Source organism: Macaca thibetana, chromosome 1 (assembly GCF_024542745.1).
Source record: "Macaca thibetana thibetana isolate TM-01 chromosome 1, ASM2454274v1, whole genome shotgun sequence".
In the NCBI taxonomy this organism is placed as follows: domain Eukaryota; kingdom Metazoa; phylum Chordata; class Mammalia; order Primates; family Cercopithecidae; genus Macaca; species Macaca thibetana.
Window position 1 is genome coordinate 108,599,799 of NC_065578.1, and position 26,857 is coordinate 108,626,655.

A 26,857-nucleotide genomic window follows, 5' to 3' on the forward strand; every position below is an offset into this window, starting at 1 on the left:
CCTCGGCCTCCCAAAGTGCTGGGATTACAGGCGTGAGCCACCGTGCCCGGCCTTTTTTTTTTTTTTTTTTTTTTTTTTTTTTTTTTTTGAGACAAGGCCTCACTGTGTCACCCAGGCATGATCACAGCTCACTGCAGCCTCAATCTCCCCAGGCTCAGATGATCCTCCTGCCTTAGACTTCTGAGTAGCTGAGACTACAGGCACAGTGCCACTATGCCTGGCTAATGAGTGCATTTTTTGTGGAGATGCATTTTCGCCATGTTGCCTAGGCTGTCCTCAAACTCCTGGTCTCAAGAGATCCTTCCACTTCAGCCTCCCAAATTGCTGGGATTACAGGCATGAGTCACCATGCCCAGCCTAAAGCTGTTATTTCCTCATAACCTTTACTGTACATGTTTTAAAACAGGTCCTTTTCGTTGTTTGCCCCAGCAGCTGGAATAGCTTTATGTCTGCTTTAAATCTTAACCCAGTCTCACCAGGGCATATAATCTTTCTAAAATGCAAATCTAATCATTTTACTTGAAGGCTTAAGTTTTGCAGTGACATGCTTTAGAGCAGCACTATAGGAATAGAATGTTAGCTTTATGTGTACAGATGCTCCTTGACTTAGGATGGGTTTATGTCCCAATAAATCCATCATAAGTTGAAAATCTTGTAAGTAAAAAATGCATGTAATACACATACCCTACTGAATATCATAGCTTAGCCAAGCCTACCTTAAATGTGCTCAGAACACTGACGTTAACCTGCAGTTGGGAAAAAATCATGTTACACAAACCCTATTTTATAATAAAGTGTTGAATATCTCATGGAATTTATTACTATTGATCATAAAGTTTAACCATTATAAGTTGGCGATAGTCTGTAATTGTTAATTTGTTTGTATTCAATCTAAAAAATATAAAGAGAAACAGATGAAATTAATTTTAGTAATATATTTTATTTAACCTAGTCTTATATACCCAAAAGTTTTATATATATATATATATAAATTATTATTTTTAGACAGGGTCTTGTTCTGTTGCCCAGGCTGGAATGCAATGGCATGATCACAGCTCACTGCAGCCTGGACCTCCTGGGCTCAAGTGGTCCTCCCACCTCAACCTCCTAAGTAGCTGGGACCACATATGTGCACCACCATGCCCAGCTAATTTTTAAATATTTTGTAGAGATAGAGTCTTACTTTGTTGCCCAGGCTGGTCTTGAATTCCTGGACTCGAGTGATCCTCCCACTTTGACCTCCCACACTGCTGGGATTACAGGTGTGAACCACCATGCCCAGCCCCAAAATTATATTTTCAACATATAATCATTATTTTTAAATTACTGAAACTAGCCTGGCACAGTGGCTCACGCCTGTAATTCCAGCACTTTGGGAGGCTGAGGCGGGTGTATCACCTGAGGTCAGGAGTTTGAGATGAGCCTGACCCACATGGTGAAACCCCATCTCTACTAAAAATACAAAAATAATTAGCCAGGCATGGTGGCGGGCACCTGTAGTCCCAGCTACTTGGGAGGCTGAGGCAGGAGAATGGCGTGAACCCGGGAGGCAGAGCTTGCAGTGAGCTGAGATCATGCCACGGCACTCCAGCCTGGGTGACAGAGCAAAACTCTGTCTCAAAAAAAAAAAAAAAAAAAAAATTATCCAGGCGTGGTGGCGGGTGCCTGTAATCCCAGCTACTCGGGAGGCTGAGGCAGGAAAATTGCTTGAACTCAGGAGGCAGGGGTTGCAGTGAGCCGAGATCGCGCCATTGCACTCCAGCCTGGGGGACAAAGTGAGACTTTGTCTGAAAAAAAAAAAAAATTACTGAAACTACTGAGATATTTTACTTTTTTTTTGTACAAGTTCTCAAACTCCAAAGCGTGTTTTATACTTAAAACACCACTCTGTTCAGGTGCTCATTTCAAATTTCAAATGCTAATAGTCACATGGTATTGAAAGCTACTATATTGGACAGTACAGCCTTAAAACATAAAAATCCAAATTTCTGAATACACTTTACAAAGCCCCCCATGCCTTCCTGGCCTCGCCGTCTACACTCCCCGCACAGGACCTCCCACTCTTTGCTCTAGCTTGTTACTGCTGCTCCTAGACTCTTTCACACTCTGTGACTGTTGCCTCTTCCTGGCATGTTCCTTATCAGGGTGTGCCGCTCCCACTCCGTCAGCCCTCTTTGCCACTCAACTACTCTCGTAGTGCCACCTCATTTGTTGAGTGCTCTCCTTATATTATCTTACAACTCTCTTACAGCATTTATACTATTTCTGTATATACCCTTTGGAAACTTATTTTTATTGACATATAAACAGTAAAGTACACAAATCTTAGTATACAGGTTGATGAGTTTTCTAAATCTATACACCAATGTAACACCTAGGTCAAAATATAAGACATTTACAGCACACCAGCAGATTTACGCCACCTCCCAGTCAGCCCCTCCTCCAAAAATAATAGTATTCTTACCTCTATCACCATAAATTCCTTTGCCTGGTTTTGAACTTCATATAAATGGACTTATGTAGTATATACTTCTGTATATGGCTTCTTTTGTTTTTTTGAGACAGAGTCTTGCTTAGTCGCCTGGGCTGGAGTGCAATGGTACGATCTTGGCTCACTGCAACCTCTACCTTCCAGGCTCACACCATTCTCCTGCCTCAGCCTCCCGAGTAGCTGGGACTACAGGTGCCCACCACCACGCCCGGCTAATTTTTTTTGTATTTTAGTAGAGGCGGGGTTTCACCATGTTAGCCAGGATGGACTTGATCTCCTAACCTTGTGATCCACCCGCCTCGGCCTCCCGAAGTGCTGGGATTACAGGCGTGAGCCACCGGGCCTGGCATGGCTTCTTTCTTTCAAGATTATGTCTGTAAGATTCATCCATGTTACTAACATGTAGCAGTAGTTGGTTCTTTTCATTGCTATATAATACTCCATTATGTAAATATGCCAATCAATTCTACTGGCTTATTTACTTCACGACGTTTAGATAAACTGGGTTGTTACCGGTTGAGGGCATTATGAATAAGCTTCTAGAGACTCTTTCTAAAAAAATGTTTGCCAACTAACAAATTATAGTTGTATGTATTTATAGGGTACAATGTAATGTTACGATTTATGAATACAATGTGGAATAATTAAACGCAAGCTAATTAACATATCCATCACCTCAAATACTTACATTTTGTGATAAGAACATGTGTACATTCTTATGTGCGTCTATTGGTAGACATAAACACTCATTTCTGTTGGGTATGTACCAAGGAGTAGAATTGCTGGATCATAGGGTGGGCACATGTTTAGATTTAGTAGATAATACCAAGTAGTTTTCCAAAGTGGTTGTAATGATTGATATTCCCACCAGCAATATCTAAGAGTTCCAGTTGCTTGGCATTCTTGCCAATACTTGACATTGGCAGTCCTTTTAATTTAGCCATTCTGGTAGATATATCGTGGTATCTCAGTGTTATTTTAATTTGCATTTTTTTGGTGACTAAAGATATTGAGCGCTTTTTCATAAGTTGATGGCATTGGATGGCCTATTTTGAGAAGTACCTGTTCAAGCCTTTTGACCAATTTTTATTTGTCCTTTTCTTAGTGGTTTGTAGGAATTATTCATATAGAGTGGATAGAAGAATACCTGTGAGATACAGATACCACAGATCTCCTCTCCCATTCTGTGGCTTGCCTTTTCATTCTTTCAGTCTTGTGATGAATAGAAGTTCCTAATTTTAATGAAGTCTAATTTATTGACTTTTCTTCTGTGATTTGTCTATTGTGTTTCCAAAACACAATAGATAAATCACAGAATTAGTATTCTGTTTTGAAAATCATGTTATGTCTTAACCTGCAGAAGAGATTCTCTGGTTTTTTTTTTGTAGACATTTTATTTCTTTACCTTTTACGTTTAGGTATAAGATTTATTTAATACTAATTTTGGTGTATTATGTGAGATAGATCAAAATTTTTTTAATGTGGAGAGTCAATTGCTCATGATAAAAATGCAATAAACTGAGACTAGAAGGGAGCTTCCTTAATCTGATAGTAGATACTTACAGAAAAATGCTTGCCTTGCCTTGCCTTGCCTTGCCTTGCCTTCCTTCCCTTCCCTTCCCCTTCCCCTTCCCCTTCCCCTTCCCTTTCCCCTTCCCCTTCCTTCCCCTTCCCCTCCCCCTTGCCCTCCCCCTTCCTCTCCCCCTTCCTCTCCCCCTTCCTTTCCCCCTTCCCTTCCCCCGTCCTGTCCTGTCCCGTCCCATCCCGTCCCATCCCATCCGTCCCGTTCCTTTCCTTTCCTTTCCTTTCGACAGAATCTTATTCTGTTGCTAGGCTGGAATGCAGTGGTGTGACCTCAGCTCACTGCAACCTCCACCTCCCAGGTTCAAGCGATTCTCCTGCCTCAGCCTCCTGAGTAGCAGGGACTACAGGTGCGTACCACCATGCCCAGCTAATTTTTGTATTTTCAGTAGAAATGGGGTTTTCATCATGTTGGCCAGGATGGTCTCGATCTCATGATCTCGTGATCTGCCCGCCTTGGCCTCCCAAAGTGCTGGTATTACAAGTGTGAGCCACTGCATCCGGCCACATTTTTCTTTTTTTTTTTTTTTTTTTTTTTTTTTTCTTTTTTGAGACGGAGTCATGCTCTGTCGCCCAGGCTGGAGTGCAGTGGCCGGATCTCAGCTCACTGCAAGCTCCGCCTCCCGGGTTCACGCCATTCTCCTGCCTCAGCCTCCCAAGTAGCTGGGACTACAGGCGCCCGCCACTTCGCCCGGCTAGTTTTTTGTATTTTTTAGTAGAGACGGGGTTTCACCGTGTTAGCCAGGATGGTCTCGATCTCCTGACCTCGTGATCCGCCCGTCTCGGCCTCCCAAAGTGCTGGGATTACAGGCTTGAGCCACCGCGCCCGGCCCACATTTTTCTTAATGATGAAATGTTGAATGCTTTCCCCTTGAGGTTAGGAACAAGACAAGTATGTCTGTTATCACCTCTTCTAATCAACATCATGCCAAAGGTCCCAGGCAGTATGAATAAGGCAAGAAACAGAAATAAAAGATTGGAATGGAAGAAACTGTCATTATTTGCAGATCACTTGATTGTGTATGCAGAATCTGAACTATTAAAATTAAATAACTAACAAAATCACTGGATACAATACACAGAATCAAAAGTACTTCTATATACAAGTAACAGTTTAGAAGCACCACGTACATAGAGATACACCTAATAAATAACATTTAAGACTCATACACTGAAAACTATAAAACATTGCTGAGAGAAATTAAAAATAATGAAGGGATATACTATATTCATTGATTGAAACATTCAGCATTGTTACAATATTCGGTTTTGTTTTATTTTCTTTTTGTTTCTTTTCTTTTTCTCTTTTGTGATAGAGTCTTGTTCTGTCACCCAGGCTGGAGTGCAGTGGATCGATCTCGGCTCACTGCAGCCTCTGCCTCCTGGGATCAAGTGATCCTCTCACCTCAGCCTCCCAAGTAGCTGGGACTACAGGCAAACACCACCATGCTCAGCTAATTTTTTTTTTTTTTTTTTTTTTTTTTTTTTTGGTAGAGACAGGGTTTTGCCACATTGCCTAGGCTGTGGTCTCAAATTCCTGGACTCAAGCAACCCACCCACTTCAGCCTCCCAAAGTGCTGGAATTACAGGCATGAGTCACCACACCTGGCCTTATTTTCTTTTATGCTCCCAATACCTACCCTGGTGCCTTGCAAATAGGAAGGAATCTCAGAATGATTATAGATTTACAGGAAGTTGGAAAAATAGTAGAAAGATCCTGTTTTCCCCAATGATAACATCTTATATAACTCTGGTACAATATGAAAACCAAGAAATTGACATTGCTACAATCCACAAACCTTATTCAGATTTTGCCAGTTTTATACACGTGCGTGTGTAGTTCTCTGCAATCTTACCATGTGTAAATTTGCGTAACCACTGCCATGCTCAAGATACAGAACTGCTTCATCACCACAAAGATCCTTCTTGCTGTCTCTTTGTAGTCCACTCCCTTTGCCCTCCATTTCACCCCAGCAACCACTAATCTATTATCCATCTCTATACTTTATCAATGTGAATAAGTGAATGAGAAAATAGTGATATCATTTTGCATCAAGTTTTGTTAAAGAGATATCAAAGAGGAAAGCTCCTTGGTGAAACCTTAAAGAATGGTTCTGTAGGTGCTATCTCATTTCTAGTCATCAATTTTGCCTCTTAAAAGCTTGAGTTTGGCTGGATGCCATGGTTCACACCTGTAATTCTAGGACTTTAGGAGGCCAAAATGGGTGGATCGCTTGAGCCCAAGAATTTGCGACCAGCCTGGGCAACACAGCAAAACTCCATCTCTACAAAAATAAAAATTAAAAAAATTAGCTAGGTGTGGTGGCGCACACCTGTAGTCCTAGCTGCCTGGGAGACTGACGTGGGAGGATCACTTGAGTCCAGGAGGCAGAGGTTGCAGTAAGCTGAGGTTGTGCCACTGTACTCCAGCCTGGGTGACAGAGGGAGACCCTGTCTCAACAGCAACGAGAAAGCTTGTGCTTGAATTTTATCATATTGCCCCTAATGTTTAGATTCAAGAGGTCCAAATTTTACCAATCAGAGTTAGACTGATGATCCATGATACCAATATATTAATTTGGGCGAATGTGTTGACTAGTTAGTGCACTGTCTTCTCCCAAAGGAAACCAAATTATAAGAGACTAAATTATTCTCAAGGCTGCCAGATGAGCATTGTATCAAAGTAAAAGGGTAACATTAGCCATTTCTAGCATGGAGAGGTAGCAATCATGACTGCACTCTTTATAGAGTCCTGTGCATAGCACCTAGTTTCCTTAAATGAGTTTTAAGATCATTGGGCAGGTTAGTTACTTGAGTGTCTTCCAAGTTTTCCAGATGTGTCACTCTATAGTGGTGTCATACATGTTCTGATACTTTTAAATTTTAACCTCAGAATGGTCTTTTCCTTGTCACCAAATGCTGGGGACACCATTGTAGTCACCATTGTATGCCAACTACATTTGGGGCTCTAAAGCTCTAAGATTAGGCCGGGCACAGTGGCTCACGCCTGTAATCCCAGCACTTTGGGAGGCCAAGGTCAGGAGTTCGAGACCAGCCTGGCCAACGTGGTAAAGCCCCGTCTCTTCTAAAAACACAAAAATTAGCCAGGTGTGGTGGCGGGCACCTATAATCCCAGCTACTCGGGAGGTTGTGGCAGGAGAATCGCTTGAACTTGGGAGGCGGAAGTTGCAGTAAGCCAAGATTGCACCACTATACTCCAGCTTGGGCAACAAGAGCAAGACGCCGTCTCCAAAAAATAATAATAAATAAATAAATAAATAAAGCTCTAAGAGTTTATAAAGCTTCATGAGGCAGATCCTTCAGCTCTGCTGGCATTTAGGCCTTAACCTGAGATCAGTACTAAGTCAAAATCAGGAGAAGGGAGTATCTTAATTATGGGCATTTCTTTGGTATATTCTTGGATTCTTTATTCCTAGGTAGATTTCGGGCAGACAACTTGAACAAGCTGAAGAACCTATGCAGCAAGACGATCGGAGAGAAAATGAAGGTAAGAGAACTGAGGAACAAACAGCCGTGAGAGCTTGAGCGGAGATATTTGATCTTGCTCTTAGCTAATGTTCACAGAAGTTCTAACTCAGTGTTTAAGTCTACAAGATGTTCAATTTCTTACCAAAGGGGAACATATTATTTTGAAAAGATAGGGAGGCAGGGAACTTGGAGGCACTTTCATATACTTTACCACAAGTCCATCTTCTGTGTTCAGGTAAGATTCTTTGTTGTCTAGCCGTTTGTTGTCTATTCTATCTTACATTAGAAATATAAATTCCATCAGTCATCTTTTTTAATGGCAGATTTCAGATTTGTCGTCTCAGTGTAGTTGTGCTCCATAATGAAAACAGTGCAGATTCAGAGTTCAAATCTTGCTACGTTATGTGACTTTTAGGCAAGTTAATGTCTGAGCCTCAGTGTTCTCATCTATAAAATGACAATACTAAACCTATAGAATGGAATTGTTAGAACTTTTTTTTTAATTTAAATGCCAAGCAATGGTTATGCATAGAACTAAATTTCTTTTAAATGTAGAAAATTTGGCATAGTGTCAAGAACATGTAGTTGTTCAGCAATTGTGGGTTATAATGGATGGCTAGTAATGTTACTGGCCTTCATCCAAAAAAAATTCTTCCTATGCCTGAAAAATATCACGTTTCAGCTCAGCTTTTGCTTTGGTATCCAGAATAGTTCATGTTTTTAACCTTTCTTTAAAAATACCTGTTTAGCCCCTTAATCATATTACATTACATATTATAGGTAGGTACAGTAGCTCACGCCTGTAGTCCCAGCACTTTGGGAGGCCGAGGTGGGCAAATTGCTTGATCTCAGGAGTTTAAGACCAGTCTGCACAACATGGTGAAACCCCGTCTCTACAAAAATAAAATAAAACAATTAGCCAGGCTTGGCGGCCGGCGCCTGTAGTTCCAGCTACTCAGGAGGCTGAGGTGGGAGATCACTTGAAGCCAAGAGGTAAAAGTTGCAGTGAGCCAAGATTGCGCTACTGAACTCCAGCCTGGGTTTCCAGTGAAACCCTGTCTCAAAAAAAAAACAACAACAATGAATTAATTAAATGCACTTTACAATCTAGATACTTTTTAAGTTGTAAACCTCAAAACTAAACAACAGCAACAAAAAACATTATAGAGCTTTGGAACCACACCAGTAAAGAGCATAAAAAGATGACCTTGGGATTCTAGCATCTTACACTTGACTTCATGACAGTCGACATCTTTCTCTTTGACAATATTTTGTTAAACTTTCAGCGTGTAACACTTTTAGCTGTGGAAAGTGGTATTGATAATCATCCAGTTTCTTTCTGTGGGACTTAGTCATTTGCATGCTAGAGACCCCATACTTATGTTAATTCCCATGCATACTCCTCCCTGGGTGTTCTTTGGGACCTATGTACAGTCAGTGCCAGCTGGGTGTTTTTTGTAGCAAGAAGATGGGATTGTGAGTGTTGTCATTTACAATAACATTCTTAGATCTGATTTTGTTGCTAGCCGTGCAGGCAGTGTTCACTCCCGCTGCCATTGAAATGGTAATGATAGTGCTTTAATTTGTAGAGCACTCGAAAACATTCAGATACTTTCACAGACATCTCATTTTGGTTTTCATCCTTACTGCAAAGCTGGAGTGCAGATAGTACATTTGTCAGCCCTATTTCATGGGTAAGGGAATCGGCTTAGGAAATTAAAGAGCTTGCTTAAAATCATACTCTAACTTAGTTGCAGAGTCAAACTTTGAGCTCTGAACTTGAATTTGCTGCTCTGGGGGACTATCAAATAGCAAGGGAGCCTGGCAACTATCTTGCTAACATATCACCCTGCCTATGATGCCATTGCAAAAATCTTGAGATTTAGTCCATTTTTTCCCTACCTCTGTAGTCTGTTTGTTCTTATCAAGACTTATTCTGATAGTTTCAGATTTTTCCAACTTTTTTTCTTTTTTTTGACACAAAGTCTCGTTTTGTTGCCCAGGCTGGAGTACAGTGGCACAATCATGGCTCACTGCAGCCTCAACCTCCTGGGCCCAAGCAGTCCTCCTGCCTCAGCCTCCCTAGTAGCATGCCACCACACTCGGCTAATTTTTTTTTTTTTTGTAGAGATGGAGTCTCCCTATGTTGCCACTGCACCTGGCCAGATTTTTCTAGCTTTTTAAGATGATTTTTCTCTGAGTCACTGAAGGGTGTGAGTGGAGTTATAGTTAGAATTTTGATCGTATGAGAATGTGTAATGAACCTAAAGGATTTCTGTGCCTTACATTTAGGAGATTTAGTCCTTTTGTTCTTTCTTTCTTCTTTTTTTGAGACAGTGTCTTGCTCTGTTGCCCAGGCTAGAGTGCAGTGGCATGATCATAGATCACTGCAACCTCCAACTCCTTGGCTCAAGCACCTCAACCTCTTTTTTTTTTTTTTTTTTTTTTTTTTTTTTTTTTTTTTTTTTTGAGACGGAGTCTCACGCTGTTGCCCAGGCTGGAGTGCAGTGGCGCGATCTCGGCTCACTGCAAGCTCCGCCTCCTGGGTTCACGCCATTCTCCTGCCTCAGCCTCCTGAGTAGCTGGGACTACAGGCGCCCGCCACCGCGCCCGGCTAATTTTTTGTATTTTTAGTAGAGACGGGGTTTCACTGTGGTCTCGATCTCCTGACCTTGTGATCCGCCCGCCTCGGCCTCCCAAAGTGCTGGGATTACAGGCTTGAGCCACCGCGCCCGGCCCCGCACCTCAACCTCTTAAGTTGACTCAACCAAGTCAACTCCTTGGCTCAAGCACCTCAGCCTCTTAAGTAACTAGGACTATAGACACATGTCACTGTGCCTGGCTAATTTTTTTAAGTCACCCAGGCTGCAGTACAGTGGCACAAGCATAGCTCACCACAGCCTCTAATTCCTGGGCTCATGCAATCCCCTCGCCTCATCCTCCCAAGTAGCTGAGAGTACAGGTGTACTCCACTATGCCTGGCTAATTTAAAATATATATATTTAGATATGGGGTCTCACTCTGCTGCCCAGGCTGGTCTTGAACTCTTGGGCTAAAGTGATCCTTCCACCTCAGCCTACCATGTAGCTGGGATTACAGTTGCAAGCCACTATACCTGGTTATACTTTGTTTTATTTATACTTACAAAGCAGATGCTAAACATTCTTATGCAAGTTTTGTTGAAGTCTCATATATCTTATTATAATGGCCTTGACTAACTGTCTTTAAGTCTTTTTTTTTGTTTGTTTGTTTGTTTGTTTGTTTGTTTTTTGAGACAGAGTCTCAATCTGTCGCCCAGGCTGGAGCGCAGTGGTGCGATCTCAACTCACTGCTACCTCCGCCTCCCGGGTTCACTCCATTCTCCTGCTGGGTAGCTAGGACTACAGGCACCTGCCACAATGCCCGGCTAATTTTTTTGTGTGTGTTTTTGGTAGAGACGGGATTTCACCATGTGAGCCAGGATGGTCTCGATCTCCTGACCTCGTGATCCGCCCACCTTGGCCTTTCAAAGTGCTGGGATTACAGGCATGAGCCACTGTACCCGGCCAACTCTTTTTTTTCTTTTTTGAGACGGAGTCTCACTTTGTCACCCAGGCTGGAGTGCAGTGGCATGATCTTGGCTCACTGCAACCTCTGCCCCCCGATTTCAAGCAATTCTTCTGCCTCAGCCTCCTGAGTAGTTGGGATTACAGGTGTCTGCTACCATGCTTGCCTAATTTTGTATTTTTAGTAGAGAAGGGGTTTCACCATCTTGGCCAGGCAGGTGTTGAACTCCTGACCTCATGATCCACTCACCTCAGCCTCCCAAAGTGCTGGGATTACAGGCATGAGCCACAGTGCCCTGCCAACTCTTTTTAATTTAAGAAGAATTTAACTCTTTAAGGGATCTTCTTAAATTCACCTGGTTTTGTGCAAGGATTACAAGTGATGATTTAACAGAATTATCATACAGAAGGATGAGAAGAGAAACTAGAGAGAACAAAATCCAGCCCTGGTTACACCCCTACCGTTATGTCAAATTGCATTGATTGTTCTTAACTTAGTTCCATATCCTGTGACTTTTTGTTTATTTGTTTTCCTTGGCTGTCTGATATGTCATCCGCTCCATCCATCTTTCCCCCTTAGCCTCAATGCTGGGATTGTTGTTAGCAGGTAGATAAGAATCTACACTTGGGGTGGGTGCAGTGGCTCATGCCTGTAATCCCAGTACTTTGGGAGGTCAAGGTGGGGGATCACTTGAGACCAGGAGTTTGAGATCACCCTGTCCAACGTAATGAAACCCTGTCTCTATTAAAAATACAAAAAAACAAACAAACAAAAAAATTAGCCAGACGTGGTGGCGCACTACTGTAATCCCAGCTACTTGGGAGGCTGAGGCAGGAGAATCACTTGAAACTGGGAGGTGGAGGTTGCAGTGAGCCGAGAGCACGCAAACTGCACTCCAGCCTGGGCGACAGAGTGAGACTCCGTCAAAAAAAAAAAAAAAAATCCACACGCAGGTGTGTCTGCCCCAGGGCTTGCTCCTGAGCACTGTGCTGCTTCTCCCGGGCTTGTAGCTCATGAGCATTTCAAATCAATTCTCTTCTGATTCCCATGAGGACCTACGCACAGGGAGTGACATTCTTCTCGTATTCTTCAAGATGTTAATTCTCTGACCCAGACAGATTAATTGATTTTAGGACCAAAACGCTATTAAGTGGCAGCATAGGGGCTTGACACTTTGACTTCTGGCTTCCAGTGTACTAATTTTTTTCCTACATGTTGTATCTTTTAGAAAAATTTATGTAGGAAGTTCTGCGATTCGTTTATATAATACGTTAATTTGGTGTTTACTTTATAAAACAATGCCAGAGATTTTCTTTTATTGATTTGTGTTGGTTTTTTTCCTTCCTGCAGAAAAAAGAGCCAGTGGAAGATGATGAGTCTGTCCCAGAGAACGTGTTGAATTTCGATGACCTTACTGCAGATGCTTTAGCTGTAAGTTAGAGTCCTTTTCTAAGTTAGGATCTCTGCTGTTTTGTCTTAATTTTATTCCTAGACAGCAAGTGCTCACACGCTGCTGTGCACAGCATTGTGACATCCTTTCATTTCTGCTGCTGGGAAATGTCCCCACCCATTCTTGTTATATTCTATATTTGAGTATTTATTAGACAGCAGAGATGGAGACAGATGGAGTGGGAGAATCAAGGGTAGGAAGAACAGAAAAAGGAAAGGAACTGTGTTTGGTTTATATAGCTCCCTTTTCTACCCTTTGTTACACAAAGGCAAGAAACTTCAACTTACTGTAATACAGTAAGTATTTAGTGCGCTGGGCAAGAGGAGTAATTTTTGAGTTTTTTAGTCACTGAACCCTTTCTTGAAACCCTTAACATATAGCAAGAACATAAACCAAAAAAGCAAAGTTGCTGTGCTTGAAGGGCTCGGATTGGGGGCCTGAGCCTGCCTGGCCCTACTGCTAAAGCACTCGCCTCAAAGAAGTAAGAGCGCAGTTTGAAACAGCTGCAATACAGAATCCAAAAATATGCTTCAGACAAATCTCTTACTCCTAATAAATTTATAATTTTCCTGGAGAACAGTTAAATGCAGCATATCAATAGAGTGCTAAATTGGTTCAGTCAAGAAAATCAGAAACTGCAGATTAAGGGAAAGTTCTCATAAGAGCGGCAGTACTAACATTTCTGCGATGTATGGGAACAATAGGAGTGGCCAGAACTATCCATCTCTGCCTCAAGCACCACCAAGGAAAAATGCCAATGGATTTGTAGAGCAAGACTGTGTATATCCGTGTGTGGAATCAATCTCAGTTCTTAAAAGTCTTCGTTTCCAGTTTTTAAAATGCTATCGCAAGGGCTCTCTTTAGAGCACAAGAGGGTTAGGGTAACCAGATCTTATTCCTGTGCTGTCCTTGCCTCGCTGTCCTGCTTATGGGCCTGGCCTGTTCATCTACAGAACCTGAAAGTCTCACAAATCAAAAAAGTCCGACTCCTCATTGACGAAGCCATCCTGAAGTGTGACGCAGAGCGGATAAAGCTGGAAGCAGAGCGATTTGAGAACCTCCGAGAGATTGGGAACCTTCTGCACCCTTCTGTGCCCATCAGTAACGATGAGGTAGGTGGCTGTTGTCTCTGCAGGGGCGGGGACGGGAGGAGATCTGTGGAACACTGGCACTCTCTGTCAGAAGCAGGCTCTTTGTATATTTCCTCTGTCCACCAATTGAGAATTGCAGGAGTCAGATCCTTGTCTGATTGGGAAGTAGCAGAGACAGCAAGTAGGAGGAGACTCCTGGCACAGAAATCTCTTCTAAATAGGGCTGCTGTCCTCCACTGCAGTTGCCCGTGGTAGCAGGCGTCTTGTAGGAGGGATCTGCTAAATCAACCTAACCCCCTCACCCACACCCCGCTGAGAAGCTGCAGGTCGAAGGGAAATCTGCATGATAAAGGTTTCCTGCTGAGCGGGAGCTTCCCCTGCACAAAGCTGCTCGGAGCCCAGCCTTTGTTCCCTGACACCCCAGCCGGAGCAGGGCCCATCTGTGCCTCTTTCATTCATTCCCTGGTGAACATTAAACTCACTGCAGGCTGGGGTGTGCAGGAGGCTGCAGAGCACAGACCATGAGCAGACTCAGGAGGTCAGGGCCCCGAGTCCGCCCTCATGTGGCCCTGGGACCAATGAGAGCCTGGAAAAAAAAAAATCTACATTCTCCTCTGCACCCCAGGCAATGTGGATTGTCTGGGAAGAGTTGTCCTTGTGCAGGATTTGAGAGGTAATTTAAAAGGGTAAAAAAAAAAAAAAAAAAAAAAAAAAAAAACCAAGAGAATACCGTAGACCTCTTGGAAAATCATCCTTCCCAGTTTCATGGCTAGAATTACTTCTCAAACTTTGTAAGTTATGACTTCTCCATTGAGTAGCAAGTTGCCTTCTCTAGTTATGAGACACAGTAGTGTTTAAGTTAAGCGATGATGTCACAAAGCTAAGTTGCTCGTGGAATAAAGTTTGGAAAGACGGTGGTTGTAGAATTAAGAAATCATATATCAAGCTTGGCGCGGTGGCTCACGTTTGTAATCCCAGCACTTTGGAAGTCCTAGGCAGGAGGATCACTTGAGCCCAGGAATTGGAGACCAGCCTGGGCAACATGACACAACCCAGTCTCTACAAAAAAATACAAAATTAGCCGAGCATAGTGTCGCGCACCTGTCTGTAGTCCCAGCTAAGGCTGAGGTGGGAGGATCACTGGAGCCTGGAAGGTTGAGGTTGCAGTGAGCCAAGATTGTGCCACTGCACTCCAGCCTGGATGACAGAGTAGTAAGACCCTGTCTCAAAAAAGTAAATAAATAAATAAATAATTTCATTTAAAAATAAAAAAATAAAATCACATGTCATGTATCTTTCTTTCTTGCTCTGTTTCCTTAGGATGCGGACAACAAAGTAGAGAGGATTTGGGGTGATTGTACGGTCAGGAAGAAGTACTCTCATGTGGACCTGGTGGTGATGGTAGATGGCTTTGAAGGCGAAAAGGGGGCCGTGGTGGCTGGGAGTCGAGGGTACTTCTTGAAGGTAAGAGCTGGGAGCCAGTGAGGATAGGATTATAAAGAAGAAAAAAATTTTTTTTTTTTTTTTTTTTTTTTTGCAGAGAAACATAACCTACTTAAAGAGGCCCCCAAATCTACCAGTTGTACTCGCCTTTCTGCAAATGTATTGGCAATTAGATGCAATTCTCTTTCTAAAGCAAGAGAGGGCTTATCAGGATTCCATAGAACAAAAGCCACTAAGTGGTCCTCCATAATGAATGTATGTTTTGCTGACTGAATCAGAACAGTCTCTGCCTTTAAGTAGCTCAGTATAATTGGATAGTCAGACAAGTAACAAAGAATCAAAATCCACTGTCAGAAGCACCCTGGTTTGTGTAGGCCCAGAGTGCTTTGAGAACATCAAGAGAATTCTCTTAACTGTGTGTCTGGATAGTTCGCTGGGCTTCAGTGTTCAGAATGAATCTCAAGGTTCAGAAGGTCAGTTGCTGTGATCTGTGGTGTTTTTTTTTGGCCTCCTGTGCGCCCCTGGGTAGTCCTTTTCTGTCGGCCCAGGTGCCTTTGGGTGTCAGTGCTAGCTGAGCATGACAGTGACATGACCCAGTCACACAGTTCTGTGTCTCTGCTCCTCTAGGGGGTCCTGGTGTTCCTGGAACAGGCTCTCATCCAGTATGCCCTTCGCACCTTGGGAAGTCGGGGCTACACTCCCATTTATACCCCCTTTTTCATGAGAAAGGAGGTCATGCAGGAGGTGGCACAGCTCAGCCAGTTTGATGAAGAACTTTATAAGGTGAGTAGCCTGGGTCAGGTGACAGAATGACTTAAGTTATGTAGCTTAACTTCAGTGATGCAGAGTGGTGCTGTCCAATAGGACTTTCTGTGATGATGGAAACGTTCTATATCTGTGACTCTTGAGCACTTAAAATGTGGGTGGTAAAACGGAGGAAGCACATTTTTTATTTTAATTAATTTTAACTTAAACATGTAGCTAATGACTACCATATTAGACAGTGCAGCTGCAGAGCCTCTTTTACCTTTCCCTGGGTAATCTGTATGATGAATCTAAATCAAGTACACTTCAACACCATGAGCTTAGAAAAGAAGCCTATTCCTGGGTGCTTGGACAAAAGGAAATTACAGAAGTGGCACTGATCTCCTAGCCCGCTTCCCGTGTCCTCCCACTCCTAACCCCAGACGGGAAGCTTCTACAGGGTGAGACATACTTGCCTTGGGATGGAGGTGGCTTCCAGTTTGTGGCTCCTTCTCAACCATGGACCGTGTCAGGGAGAGCCAGACAATTCAAGTCAAGGTTCAGAAGGTCATTCTGATCAACTGGCTCTAACACCAATAACAGCACCCCACTCTGTGTTCGGCACTCAAGATTTCTAGAGCGTCTCTGCTAACAGCTGTCCGATGCAGCAGTGTCTACTATTCGTTTGCTCCTCCCTTTCAACTCTTCTGTCAGAAATAGGGACTTCGTTCCTACTGGCTTATTTCCTCTCCAGACAGTGGAGGTAGAGTTAGACAACTGCTGTTGGACTCATCTAATTTATACAGGGAGATGGTTCAGTAATTAGAACAATCTTTCCATTGTTTCTGCTGATGAGGTAAAAGTTAAGTTTTCATTCAAGGCGCACTGGGAAACAAAGTGTTCTCCCTAAACCCTGAGCATTAGTATAACCTTGACCTCTGCTTTCTTTTAACAAAGGATGGTATGTGTTCCTTTACTGGCTAAAACCTGTTTTACCTTTTCTTTCTTTTTCTAATTTCAACCCTTAAGATTAGATAATTATTAAAGAACATTAGAAATATCCACTGCAGGTAACACTAGGGAGAAACCTATGTGGAGTATTATGGAAATTGTTAGGTAGCCGGTGCTCCCTGAGTCCTGCGTTCTCCATCTCTTATCCAGACGCTTCTTGGACCCACAGGCAGGAAGCATCACAGGTTTCAATAGTGAAGAATTTTGGCTGGTACTTCTTATCTGATAAAAGCCTCAGTTCTGGAGAATGAATATAGCGCTGCCCAATAGAACTCTCTGCACTGATGGAAATGTTCTGGGTCTGCATGATGCAGCATGGCAGCCATGAGCCACGTGTGACTCGAGCACTGAAAATGTGGCTGATGCAACCGAGGAACTACATTTTAATTTAATTTAATTTGTTTTTATTTTTTATTTTTAAATTAATTTCCTCTATAGAGACAGGGTCTCACTGTGTTGCCCAAACTAATTTCAAACTCCTGGGCTCAAGCAATCCACCCGCCTCAGCCTTCCAAAGTGTTGGGATTATAGGTGTGAGCCACGACGCCCACCCGATTTAATTGAAATAGTCATATGTGGCTGGCTATACCATATTAGGCTGCATAGCCCTTGAGCTTTCCTATGTTGTATGTGAATGGCCCCACAGTGGCTACATTCCTCCTGCCAGGTAGCGAGGTAGTTTTCCAGGCTCTAAACACTGACCCAGAGGAACTTTCTTCCTTTTTTTTTTTTTAATTAAAATACTGCTACATAACAGAAAATTTAGAAATGGCAGAGGGAATTACCTGCTTTCCCATTGACCTAATATAACAATTGTCATCTTAAAATATTCACTTTGGGATTTTTTTCATATATATGTTGTTTTCACATACTTATCATTGCCATGTACCTAAATTGCCTTTTTACTTAGCATTATTTTTTATTTTTATTTTTATTTATGTATTTATTTTTTGAGACAGAGTCTCACTCTGTTGCCCAGGCTGGAGTGCAGTGGCACGATCTTGGCTTACTGCAACCTCTGCCTCCTGGGTTCAAGTGATTCTTGTGCCTCAGCCTCCCAAGTAGCTGGGATTACAGGCGTCACCACCATATCTGGCTGATTTTTTTTTTTTTGAGACAGTGTGTCACTCTTTCACCCAGGTTAGAGTGAAGTAGCATAATCTCGGCTTACTGCAGCCTCCACCCACCAAGTTCAAGCGATTATCCTGCCTCACCCTCCTAAGTAGCTGGGACTACAGGCATCCACCACCATGCCCAGCTAATTTTTTTTTTTTGTATTTTTAGTAGAAACGGTGTTTTGCCATGTTGGCCAGGTTGGTCTCGAGCTCCTGACCTCAGGTGAACCACCCGCCTCGGCCTCCAAAGTGCTGGGATTACAGGCGTGAGCCATCGCGCCTGGCCACACCTGGCTAATTTTTGTATTTTTAGTAGTGACGGGGTTTCAGCAAGTTGGCCACACTAGTCTTGAACTCCTGACCTCAGGTGATCTGCCTGCCTAGGCCTCCCAAAGTGCTGGGATTTCAAGCATGAGCTACCGTGCCCGGTGGCCTTTTTATGTAGCATTATATCAAAAGTGTTTTTCTGTGTTACTGCATGGTCTTCATTTTTATGATTGTATAATATTACATAAATAATGTTACAGTGAATTTTGTCCTGTCTGAATTTTTTTTTTTTGCTTTATTTTCTTTAGCTGAACAGCAAAGTATATTCTTTAAGGATCATAACCACTAACCTATAAGCACCAAGAAAGCAGAGACTGGTGTCCTTTTTTGCTCCACATCGGTGTTTAGTAAACACCTCGCAAGGATTAATTTATGTGGCTACCAGCACAGGTTTATTGCATACCTGCCAGCATTGACCATTATTCATCATGGATGAGTTTTCTTTATTAGATAAGTGAAAAATAGCTGGGCACAGTGGCTCATGCCTGTAATCCCAGCACTTTGGGAGGCTGAAGTAGGTGGATCACCTGAGGTCAGGAGTTCCAGATCAGCTTGGCCAACATGGTGAAACCTTGTGTTTACTAACAATACAAAAATTAGTTTCTACTAACAATACGGGAAAAAAAAAGCATGGTGGCGCATGCCTGTAATCCCAGCTACTCAGGAGGCTGAGGCGGGAGAATCGCTTGAACCTGGGAGGTGGAGGTTGCAGTGAGCTGAGATTGTGCCACTGCACTCCAGTCTGGGCAACAGAGTGAGACTTTGTCTCAAAAGAAAAAAAAAAAGGTAAGTGGAAAATATTATTTCCTCTTAATTTACATTTCTTTGATCTCTGTCCGGGACCCCAAGGTGGACTGAGCCTTTCCTTTATCTTTTTAGTATTCTCTCCCCACTCCCAGGCAGGGATTAAAGGAAGTTTTTCCTGCACTATCACTGGTATCTTTTTTGTGGTTTCTTATTCTAGCCAAGGTCTTCCCCTCTTCCTCTTAACTGGTATGGCTCCTTTCTTCCACAGGTGATTGGCAAAGGCAGTGAAAAGTCTGATGACAACTCCTATGATGAGAAGTACCTGATTGCCACCTCAGAGCAGCCCATTGCTGCCCTGCACCGGGATGAGTGGCTCCGGCCGGAGGACCTGCCCATCAAGTATGCTGGCCTGTCTACCTGCTTCCGTCAGGAGGTGGGCTCCCATGGCCGTGACACCCGTGGCATCTTCCGAGTCCATCAGTTTGAGAAGGTGAGTAGATGGGTCAGGGTAAGGAGTGGACCTTTCTCTCTCTCCAGAAGCGTTAGACGAGAAATAGGATCTGTGTTGCTGAGACCCATCCTGGCTCCAGCTTTTCCTCTCATTGTTTACCTCTGTGTTTCTGGGGAAGTGCGTGCTGGAGTGGTGTGGAGTATCCACCCTGAAACCAGGCTGTGGCTTTGCCACTCACCAGCTGTGTAACATTGGGCAAAATACATAAGCCCCCAGTGCTCCATTTCTGCCTTTGTACGAAGAGGATAACAGTAATGGTGCCTGCCTCGACAGGCCTATTGTGGCCTGTTGTGAGGATGATCCCAGTCAATATATATAAAGCACTCAGAACAGGGCTGGCATGCATATGGGAAGCTAGCGCCATAAGCATTTGCTTTTGTGGTCCAGTCCCAGTTGCTGGGGGCCCAGCCTCGTCTGCCTCCCAGTGGTGTGGAAACGGGTCTTCATGGCAAGGATGTCTCCCTCTTCAGTCGTTTATTCACCCTATACCACTGTTACCATCTCCTTGGGTCCCTCTCTGCAGATTGAACAGTTTGTGTACTCATCACCACATGACAACAAGTCGTGGGAGATGTTTGAAGAGATGATTACGACCGCGGAGGAATTCTACCAGTCCCTGGGCATTCCTTACCACATCGTGAATATTGTCTCAGGTATGGGACCCAGCCTCTTCCCAGCCTCCCTTTCCTGCATCCCACAGACGCCACCCTCACCAGCTGAGCTGCCACACAGAGAAACAGATCACAAGTCGAGTCATTGCCCACATTAATTAAAATATTACCCTCTTCTCACTGGGGAGTATTTGGTGTTGAGAATATCTGGATGTGATTTCACCTCTGGAGACAGGCCATGAATTAAAGAATTCTCCAGGCTTGCTAAAGGTTAGCCTTCTGAAATACCATCCCTCCTTCATGAGTTCTAGGGGTTTTTCCTTACAGGTTCTTTGAATCATGCTGCCAGTAAGAAGCTTGACCTGGAGGCCTGGTTTCCGGGCTCAGGAGCCTTCCGTGAGTTGGTCTCCTGTTCTAATTGCACGGATTACCAGGCTCGCCGGCTTCGAATCCGATATGGGCAAACCAAGAAGATGATGGACAAGGTAGATGGCCCCCAGGGAGGTGGGAAACAGAACCTTCAGTACACGGCCCGTCCATCTTATTTCTCAGCCTTTGGGGTGCACCGGTCCCCAGCATCATGGGAAAATCTGAGCTTCTCAATGTAGACCAAAAAAGGAATCTGAAAATGCCTTGTACTGAGTCAGGACTGAGTTCTTTTAGCTAGAAACCTGAATCTAGCTCTCTTCTATAAGGTAATTCTAGCTTTTCTCTTTCTGGCTTTGTTTTTCTTAACTCCAGAGAAAGAATAATCTCCATTTATCTACACAGAACAAGTTGGAGGCTTCCCTCTTCTCACCCAAGAAGGTCTGGGTTGTAAGCTGCTCTCTTCAAACCCAATTCTCAGGCCCTACTCTTTTCCAAGTCAGGGGCTTGAAAGGGGTGAAAAGGAAAGGCCACAATAGTAGTTTCTTCCTTCCCTCAAAGGGCCCAACTCCTCAAAATACCAGAAGCTACCACTTGTCACTCATGGAGACATGAGGGATCTTTCTGCAGTTATCTAACAGGCAAAAAATACCAACTAATTCAAATTCAGAAAAAAGTTGCTAAGGGGTCGAACCCATCATTTCGATTTGGACAGTTGTGGTTGGGGAAGTCTGGTTGAATGGATGGTTCCTGGCCGTCAGTAGGACCAGCTGAGAGTTGAGCCCGACTTCCCCTCTGGGACCCTGTCTTTCCAGGTGGAGTTTGTCCATATGCTCAATGCTACCATGTGCGCCACTACCCGTACCATCTGCGCCATCCTGGAGAACTACCAGACAGAGAAGGGCATCACTGTGCCTGAGAAATTGAAGGAGTTCATGCCGCCAGGTAAAACTCCCAGCTCATCTCATCACCCTCCTCTTTTCTGTCTTCACATTCTTCAAAATCGCAGGCCCCTTTCGGGATATACCAGGTTTTTTTGTTCTGACACAGCCCCTGAAACTCTTGTCTGCCCTCTCGGGCTGGGCAGGGCAGGGGGCCTGGTTGAGAAAGTAGCCAGTGCAGGTATGATACTGAAATGCTGCTAAGATTCAGACTAGGGAAGAAAAGAATAAAGGAAACTGGTGCCTATCAAAGGGACCCCTCTGTTCAAAGGGATCATTGTCTTGTTGAATTCTCCCCAGAGCTCTTAGGGCTTTGACTCACTGAGAAACAATAGGTCATTTGGTTGACTCTTCCCTCCCAGGACTGCAAGAACTGATCCCCTTTGTGAAGCCTGCGCCCATTGACCAGGAGCCATCCAAGAAGCAGAAGAAGCAACATGAGGGCAGCAAAAAGAAAGTGGCAGCAAGAGACGTCACCCTAGAAAGCAGGCTGCAGAACATGGAGGTCACTGATGCCTGAACATTCCTACGTCCCTGTTTGCTTTCATTTCTGTCCGCTGAGATCTCAGAGCCTGCCCAACAGCAGGGAAGCCAAGCACCCATTCATCGCCCTGCCCCCATCTGACTGGGGAGCTGAGAGGGGAGCAGTGCCGTGTACCACACAGATGTTCCTGTCTCCTTGCATGGGCATAGGAACCCATCACTGATGACTGATGAAACCATGTAATAAAGCATCTCTGGGGAGGGCTTAGGACTCTTCCTCAGTCTTCTTCCCAGGGCTTGAACCCCGCCTCTGATGGTTCTCCCTGATACACACTTCTGCTTTTCCTTCCAAATTAGGCTGCTCCCTCCAGTTAGCAAGTCACAGAGCCTGTGAACAGGTAGGTGAAGGGAGGGGTACTTAGAAAAGGCTCAAGGGGCAGGTGGAAAATGGAGTCTGAATCACACAAGCTTGCAGAGCAAGGGCCAGGATCCTCCTTTACAAATATGTTCCTGCTTGAAATCATTGAGGTAGGACTGGCTTAGAGCCAGAACAGTTTTAAAAGCCTCTTAGCACTTCTGATCCCTACAAAGGACTCTGTGGAAAGGGAGAGGCTGTATTTAATCCAGAAGAGCCCCTAGCTTCTATCCCTAGCACAGGTTGGGGACTTATTAACAGCAGTTTCTCTCGTTACAGCCACCCCTACATGGGGAGACCAACTGCATACCATCCTGCTGTACCTCCAAAGGGCGGAGATAGCCAGCAGGGCAGAGGAGAGGAGGAAAATCTTGAAGTCCCTTTGTGGAGCTCCCACTGTTGCCCTAATAGCCAGTTCCTTTCGCAGGGGAGGCTGATGTTCAGGCTGTTTATTTAACTGCTGCCTTTCATCTGCTGTCTACAAACCCTCTACTTTAATAACAGCTTCTGTTCGTTTAGTGGCTCTCTCCTAGGAGGTTAAAATACTCCCTATAGGTGATCTCTTTTATCTTTGTGATGGTCCCAGAAGGTAGGGTGGGGGACATGATTATATGATTATGCCTGTTCCATCCTTTGGAAGACAGAAATACAAGGATGGTAAGGGAGATGAGACAATGTGGCCTGGTGGAAGTCGGAAGCCCTGACTCCTTGGCAGTGCTTTATGTTTCTTTGGGAGGTTGAGAGCTGGAGTGTGAACTGGGCTGTCACTTAGGAGCCTTTATCTCACCTCAGCTTCCTTAGTCCCTGAGCAGTGACTTCCCTGGGCCTGCTGGAGCATGGTACCAAGGAAAAAGGGGCCATGTGCTCCGTTTTTCACTGAGGGCTTGGGATTGATCCCATTAATCTTGCTACAGGAAACCCTGTCAAAACTGAGGTAGGTGTGTGAAAGGGTGACAGTGGCTCTCTTGTCTTGCCTGGCCATGCCAGCTGGGGGCCCACAGGCAGACCCAAGCAGCCCGCCTGGGCTATATATAGCCCATTGCCCCAGCTCTGGGATAACAAAGCCAGGACAAGGGAACAAAGCAAGCTGCTCCCATTCGTAATTCAGAAGGGCCAGAAACTCACATTCCTGTGGCCTCAACTATTTGGTTTGAAGAAAGGCAGCTTACACAGTGAGCAGGAGGCCAGTTTTGCCCCAGCCCCTATACCATTCCAGAAGCCCACTGGGAACTCTCACAGGGCCCTGAACGCCCCTGCTCTGCCTTAGAAGTCCCTACAGCTGCCTGCTCCACTCCCCACGCCTACCTGCTTTGGCTCCTGGTACCTGTGACCTTCCTACCAGTGGGAGGCTCTGCTTTCTGCCACGGCCCTGAGAGCTCTGTGGGAGGGCAGAAGCTGGGGCTCTGAGTCGCTGGGGACCCAGCTGACTTACCTGCTGGAGCTGGCTGTCTGGACTCCCAGCTGCTTTGTGCAGAGAGACCCTCCTGCCCTGGGCAGCCCAGCTTCCCCTGCCAGCCTTCCTCCTGCCCATGTGGGGACTGGTGTAGGAACCTGGCTAAGAAGACAGCTGTATGGACGAACTGGCCTGGTAGAGAGTAACTGTAAGGGACCCTGTGCTCCCAGAAGCCAGAGGAGAGGAAGTCAATGGTAGTGAAGGCAAGGCTGGCTGTGGCTGAGGTCCCTCCCCACAGGTCATGCCCAAGAGCACAACAGCAGGAGGGCACACACGGCCACCGAGTGCTTACCCTGGGCCAGGCACCATTAGGAGCAGGGTTTACAGAAAAAAGAATGTAACACAGTTCTTGCTCTCCAGTAACTGTTGGGAAAGGTGTGGTTCGCCTTCCTTCAGAGAGGGAAAACCAGACACTCTCCCTCCCTGAGGCAGTGGGATGGGGCTGATCAAGCTTCATGTAGGAGGGGCCGACCCACCTGGAAGCCGAGCATTTGGGAACAGACCCAATAGCCTTGACTCCACCCTGCTAGTTGCCTCCGCATCCCACGCCTGATGCCCTCATCCCTGGCACCTTGACCTGCCCCATCTCCAACCTCAGCTACCCAGGTTACCTCAGTTAGCAAACACCCTCCAGAGGCCTAGTGGAGTGAGTCAGAGCCCTGGGTCCCTCACCAGCCCTGGGTTCCCACACCCAGGTGTTCAGGGCCCAAGATGCAGGTCTGGGTGCTTTAGGCAGGGAGTGAGGAAACACTGGGACCAACAGTCTGGCCTCTCCACCAAGAGAGACAACCATGAGCCAGACCTCTAGAAATTCTAAAGAGGCAGGTAACTGGGGACCCAGTGTAAGACCCAGGGACCTGCCTGCGCTCACAGTCCAGGCTGGGCAGGACAGTTCCTTAGCCAAATACTGAAACCTCACTCCTGGGAACCAACATTCTCCCAGCCGTCTGTCCTGCTTTTCCTCCCCTGAAGGTTTTCCGGTTTACCCCAGGTCCTGAGAGTGCCTCCTCTCCCCGAGTCTGCATCCTTCCCCGGGGGTATGCGGCAGGGCCGGCCCTGGCTGCACTCCCGGGGTGAGTCTGACAGAGCTGGGATGGGCCCCAGACAAATGTGCTGCGTGTCCAAGCCTGTGCCAGGATGGGGGGCCTGTGCCGCTCCCCCAGTTACCTCCCAACATGGAGTTCCCCAGCAGCTCTTCCCAGGTACAAAAGGAGAGGCATCCTTGCAGCCTGGACTTGGCCAGGTGCTGGAGGGGCTGATGCCTCGGCCTCTGACATTGCCGTTTTAAGAGCCCTCCCCGGCGGGGCCAACCTGTAATCCCAGCACTTTGGGAGGCCTAGGTGGGCAGATTACCTGAAGTCAGGAGTTCAAGACCAGCCTGGCCAACATGGTGAAACCCCATCTCTACTAGAAATACAAAAAATTAGCCGAGTGCAGTGATGCGCGCCTGTAATCCCAGCTACTCGGGAGGCTGAGGCAGGAGAATCACTTGCACCCGGGAGGCGGAGATGCCATTGCACTCCAGCTTAGGCAACAAGAGCAAAGTTCTGTCTCAAAAAAAAAAAAAAAAGCCCTCCCCGTGGGGGCGGGGCGGGGGTGCTGCAGGCAGGTTCGTGTTGCAGAAACCCAGCAATGTGCAGCTCCCCATCCACCTGCCAGGAAAGAGGCCCTGAACTCCAGGTCTCTACCTCTCTGGGACCTTCGGGCAGAGGTAGGGTGTCCCAGCCACCTCCAAGAGAACCTCTTGTTATGGAGGGGCAGGTCCTTTTCTGCTGCTCTGACTGGCTGGTTCACAAGCCCTGCGTTTTGGAGACTGGTCCCTGTCCCTCCATAGGAGGTTTCCTTCCCCCTACACAAACCTGCTGTCAAAATGGTCTGGGAGTTTATTTTCATTGAGGTGTAAATTGCTGATAAGACTGTGTGGCCTTCTGGGACAAGTGGTTTTTAAGCCCTGAAGAAACTGAAGAATTAAGCTCCCATCTGGAATAGGTTTCATCCTTGCCTCCTTCCATCTTGTCTCAGAGAAAACCTTTCTTTTTTTTTTTTTTTTTAACTCCTCTACAAAACTAGGTCTTGTCTACTTGTGCCCTGGATCTCGCCGCCATCCTGTGTCCCCTGAGTCCTTGTTCTTGAGCTAGTTCTCTGCTGAACCTCCCGTCCCGTGTCCCCTCCGTCCCGACCTGCTTACATATTCCCCATCTGAAAACAGCCGTCCTGCAGTCCTGCTGCTCCTGTCAAATTGCAATCCCATCTGGCTCCTGTCCCTCAAAGATGAACAAACAGTGGACTCTTGCAGGCTCTGCTACCTCATTAACATTCCCAGCCCTTCTTCCCTCCATCCCGCTCAGAGGGAAGGTGAACTCCTCCAGAGGGAACTGCATGAGGGGACAGGAAGAAGGCCTGAATGGCTGGAGCACAGAGTAAGGGTGATACTGACTGGAGGCTGGGGATGTGGGCAGGGTCAGGAGATGGCACCTGACCCTTATGCTGGCCTCCGCCTCCACTTTCCCTGCTGCTCTGTGACCTCCACATGCAGGGCTCTCAAATCCATTCTCTCATCTGAGCATCTCGACCCACCCCCAGCATACACACTGGGCATCTCCTCTTAGTATTCAGGCACCCTAACACACACCTGAGACTCACCCTGAACAACTCCCTCCTCTCCATCCCCAGGGGCCAGTCTGTTTCGCAGCACCATTGAGTCTTCATCACTCAGGTCTGCCCCCTTGACAGCCTGCTCCCTGGCCCCGGCCCAGGCCCTCCTCCTCCTGCACTATTGCAGCAGCCTCCTTGCTAGTCTGCTGGACCTCAGTCCCTTCTTCCGGCGCAGCCTCCTCACTGTGCCAGATTAGCCCGCCAGATGGCACAGCCATGATCACTCGTCCCCTGCCAAAACACCTCAGATGGTTCCCCTCAACTTACAAGGTCCAGACTTCTCAGCTGGAGTCCCAGCTCATCAAAATGTGCCCCCAGTTCAGATTAGCGGCTCTCTGCTCGTTATTCCCACCACCCCCTTGTTTCCTCCAGTGTCCTGGCACTGAC

General features: G+C 45.7%; 1 protein-coding gene across 2 annotated transcripts in view; it reads left to right on the forward strand.

Annotated features, from left to right (window-relative positions):
• The window catches only part of SARS1 (seryl-tRNA synthetase 1), a 41,754-nt gene extending 19,505 nt beyond the window's left edge, over positions 1 to 22,249 (forward strand). For both annotated transcript variants that reach the window (XM_050746164.1, XM_050746173.1), the window contains 11 exons: positions 7,510 to 7,580; positions 12,458 to 12,538; positions 13,511 to 13,669; positions 14,969 to 15,112; positions 15,719 to 15,874; positions 19,304 to 19,525; positions 20,070 to 20,199; positions 20,485 to 20,642; positions 20,899 to 20,964; positions 21,339 to 21,468; positions 21,827 to 22,249. In XM_050746164.1, the coding sequence (XP_050602121.1) occupies positions 7,510 to 7,580; positions 12,458 to 12,538; positions 13,511 to 13,669; positions 14,969 to 15,112; positions 15,719 to 15,874; positions 19,304 to 19,525; positions 20,070 to 20,199; positions 20,485 to 20,642; positions 20,899 to 20,964; positions 21,339 to 21,468; positions 21,827 to 21,984 (1,475 nt within the window). In that variant the 3' untranslated portion in view covers positions 21,985 to 22,249. The remainder of the gene's footprint in view (positions 1 to 7,509; positions 7,581 to 12,457; positions 12,539 to 13,510; positions 13,670 to 14,968; positions 15,113 to 15,718; positions 15,875 to 19,303; positions 19,526 to 20,069; positions 20,200 to 20,484; positions 20,643 to 20,898; positions 20,965 to 21,338; positions 21,469 to 21,826) is intronic.
• The last annotated feature ends 4,608 nt before the right edge of the window (positions 22,250 to 26,857 follow it).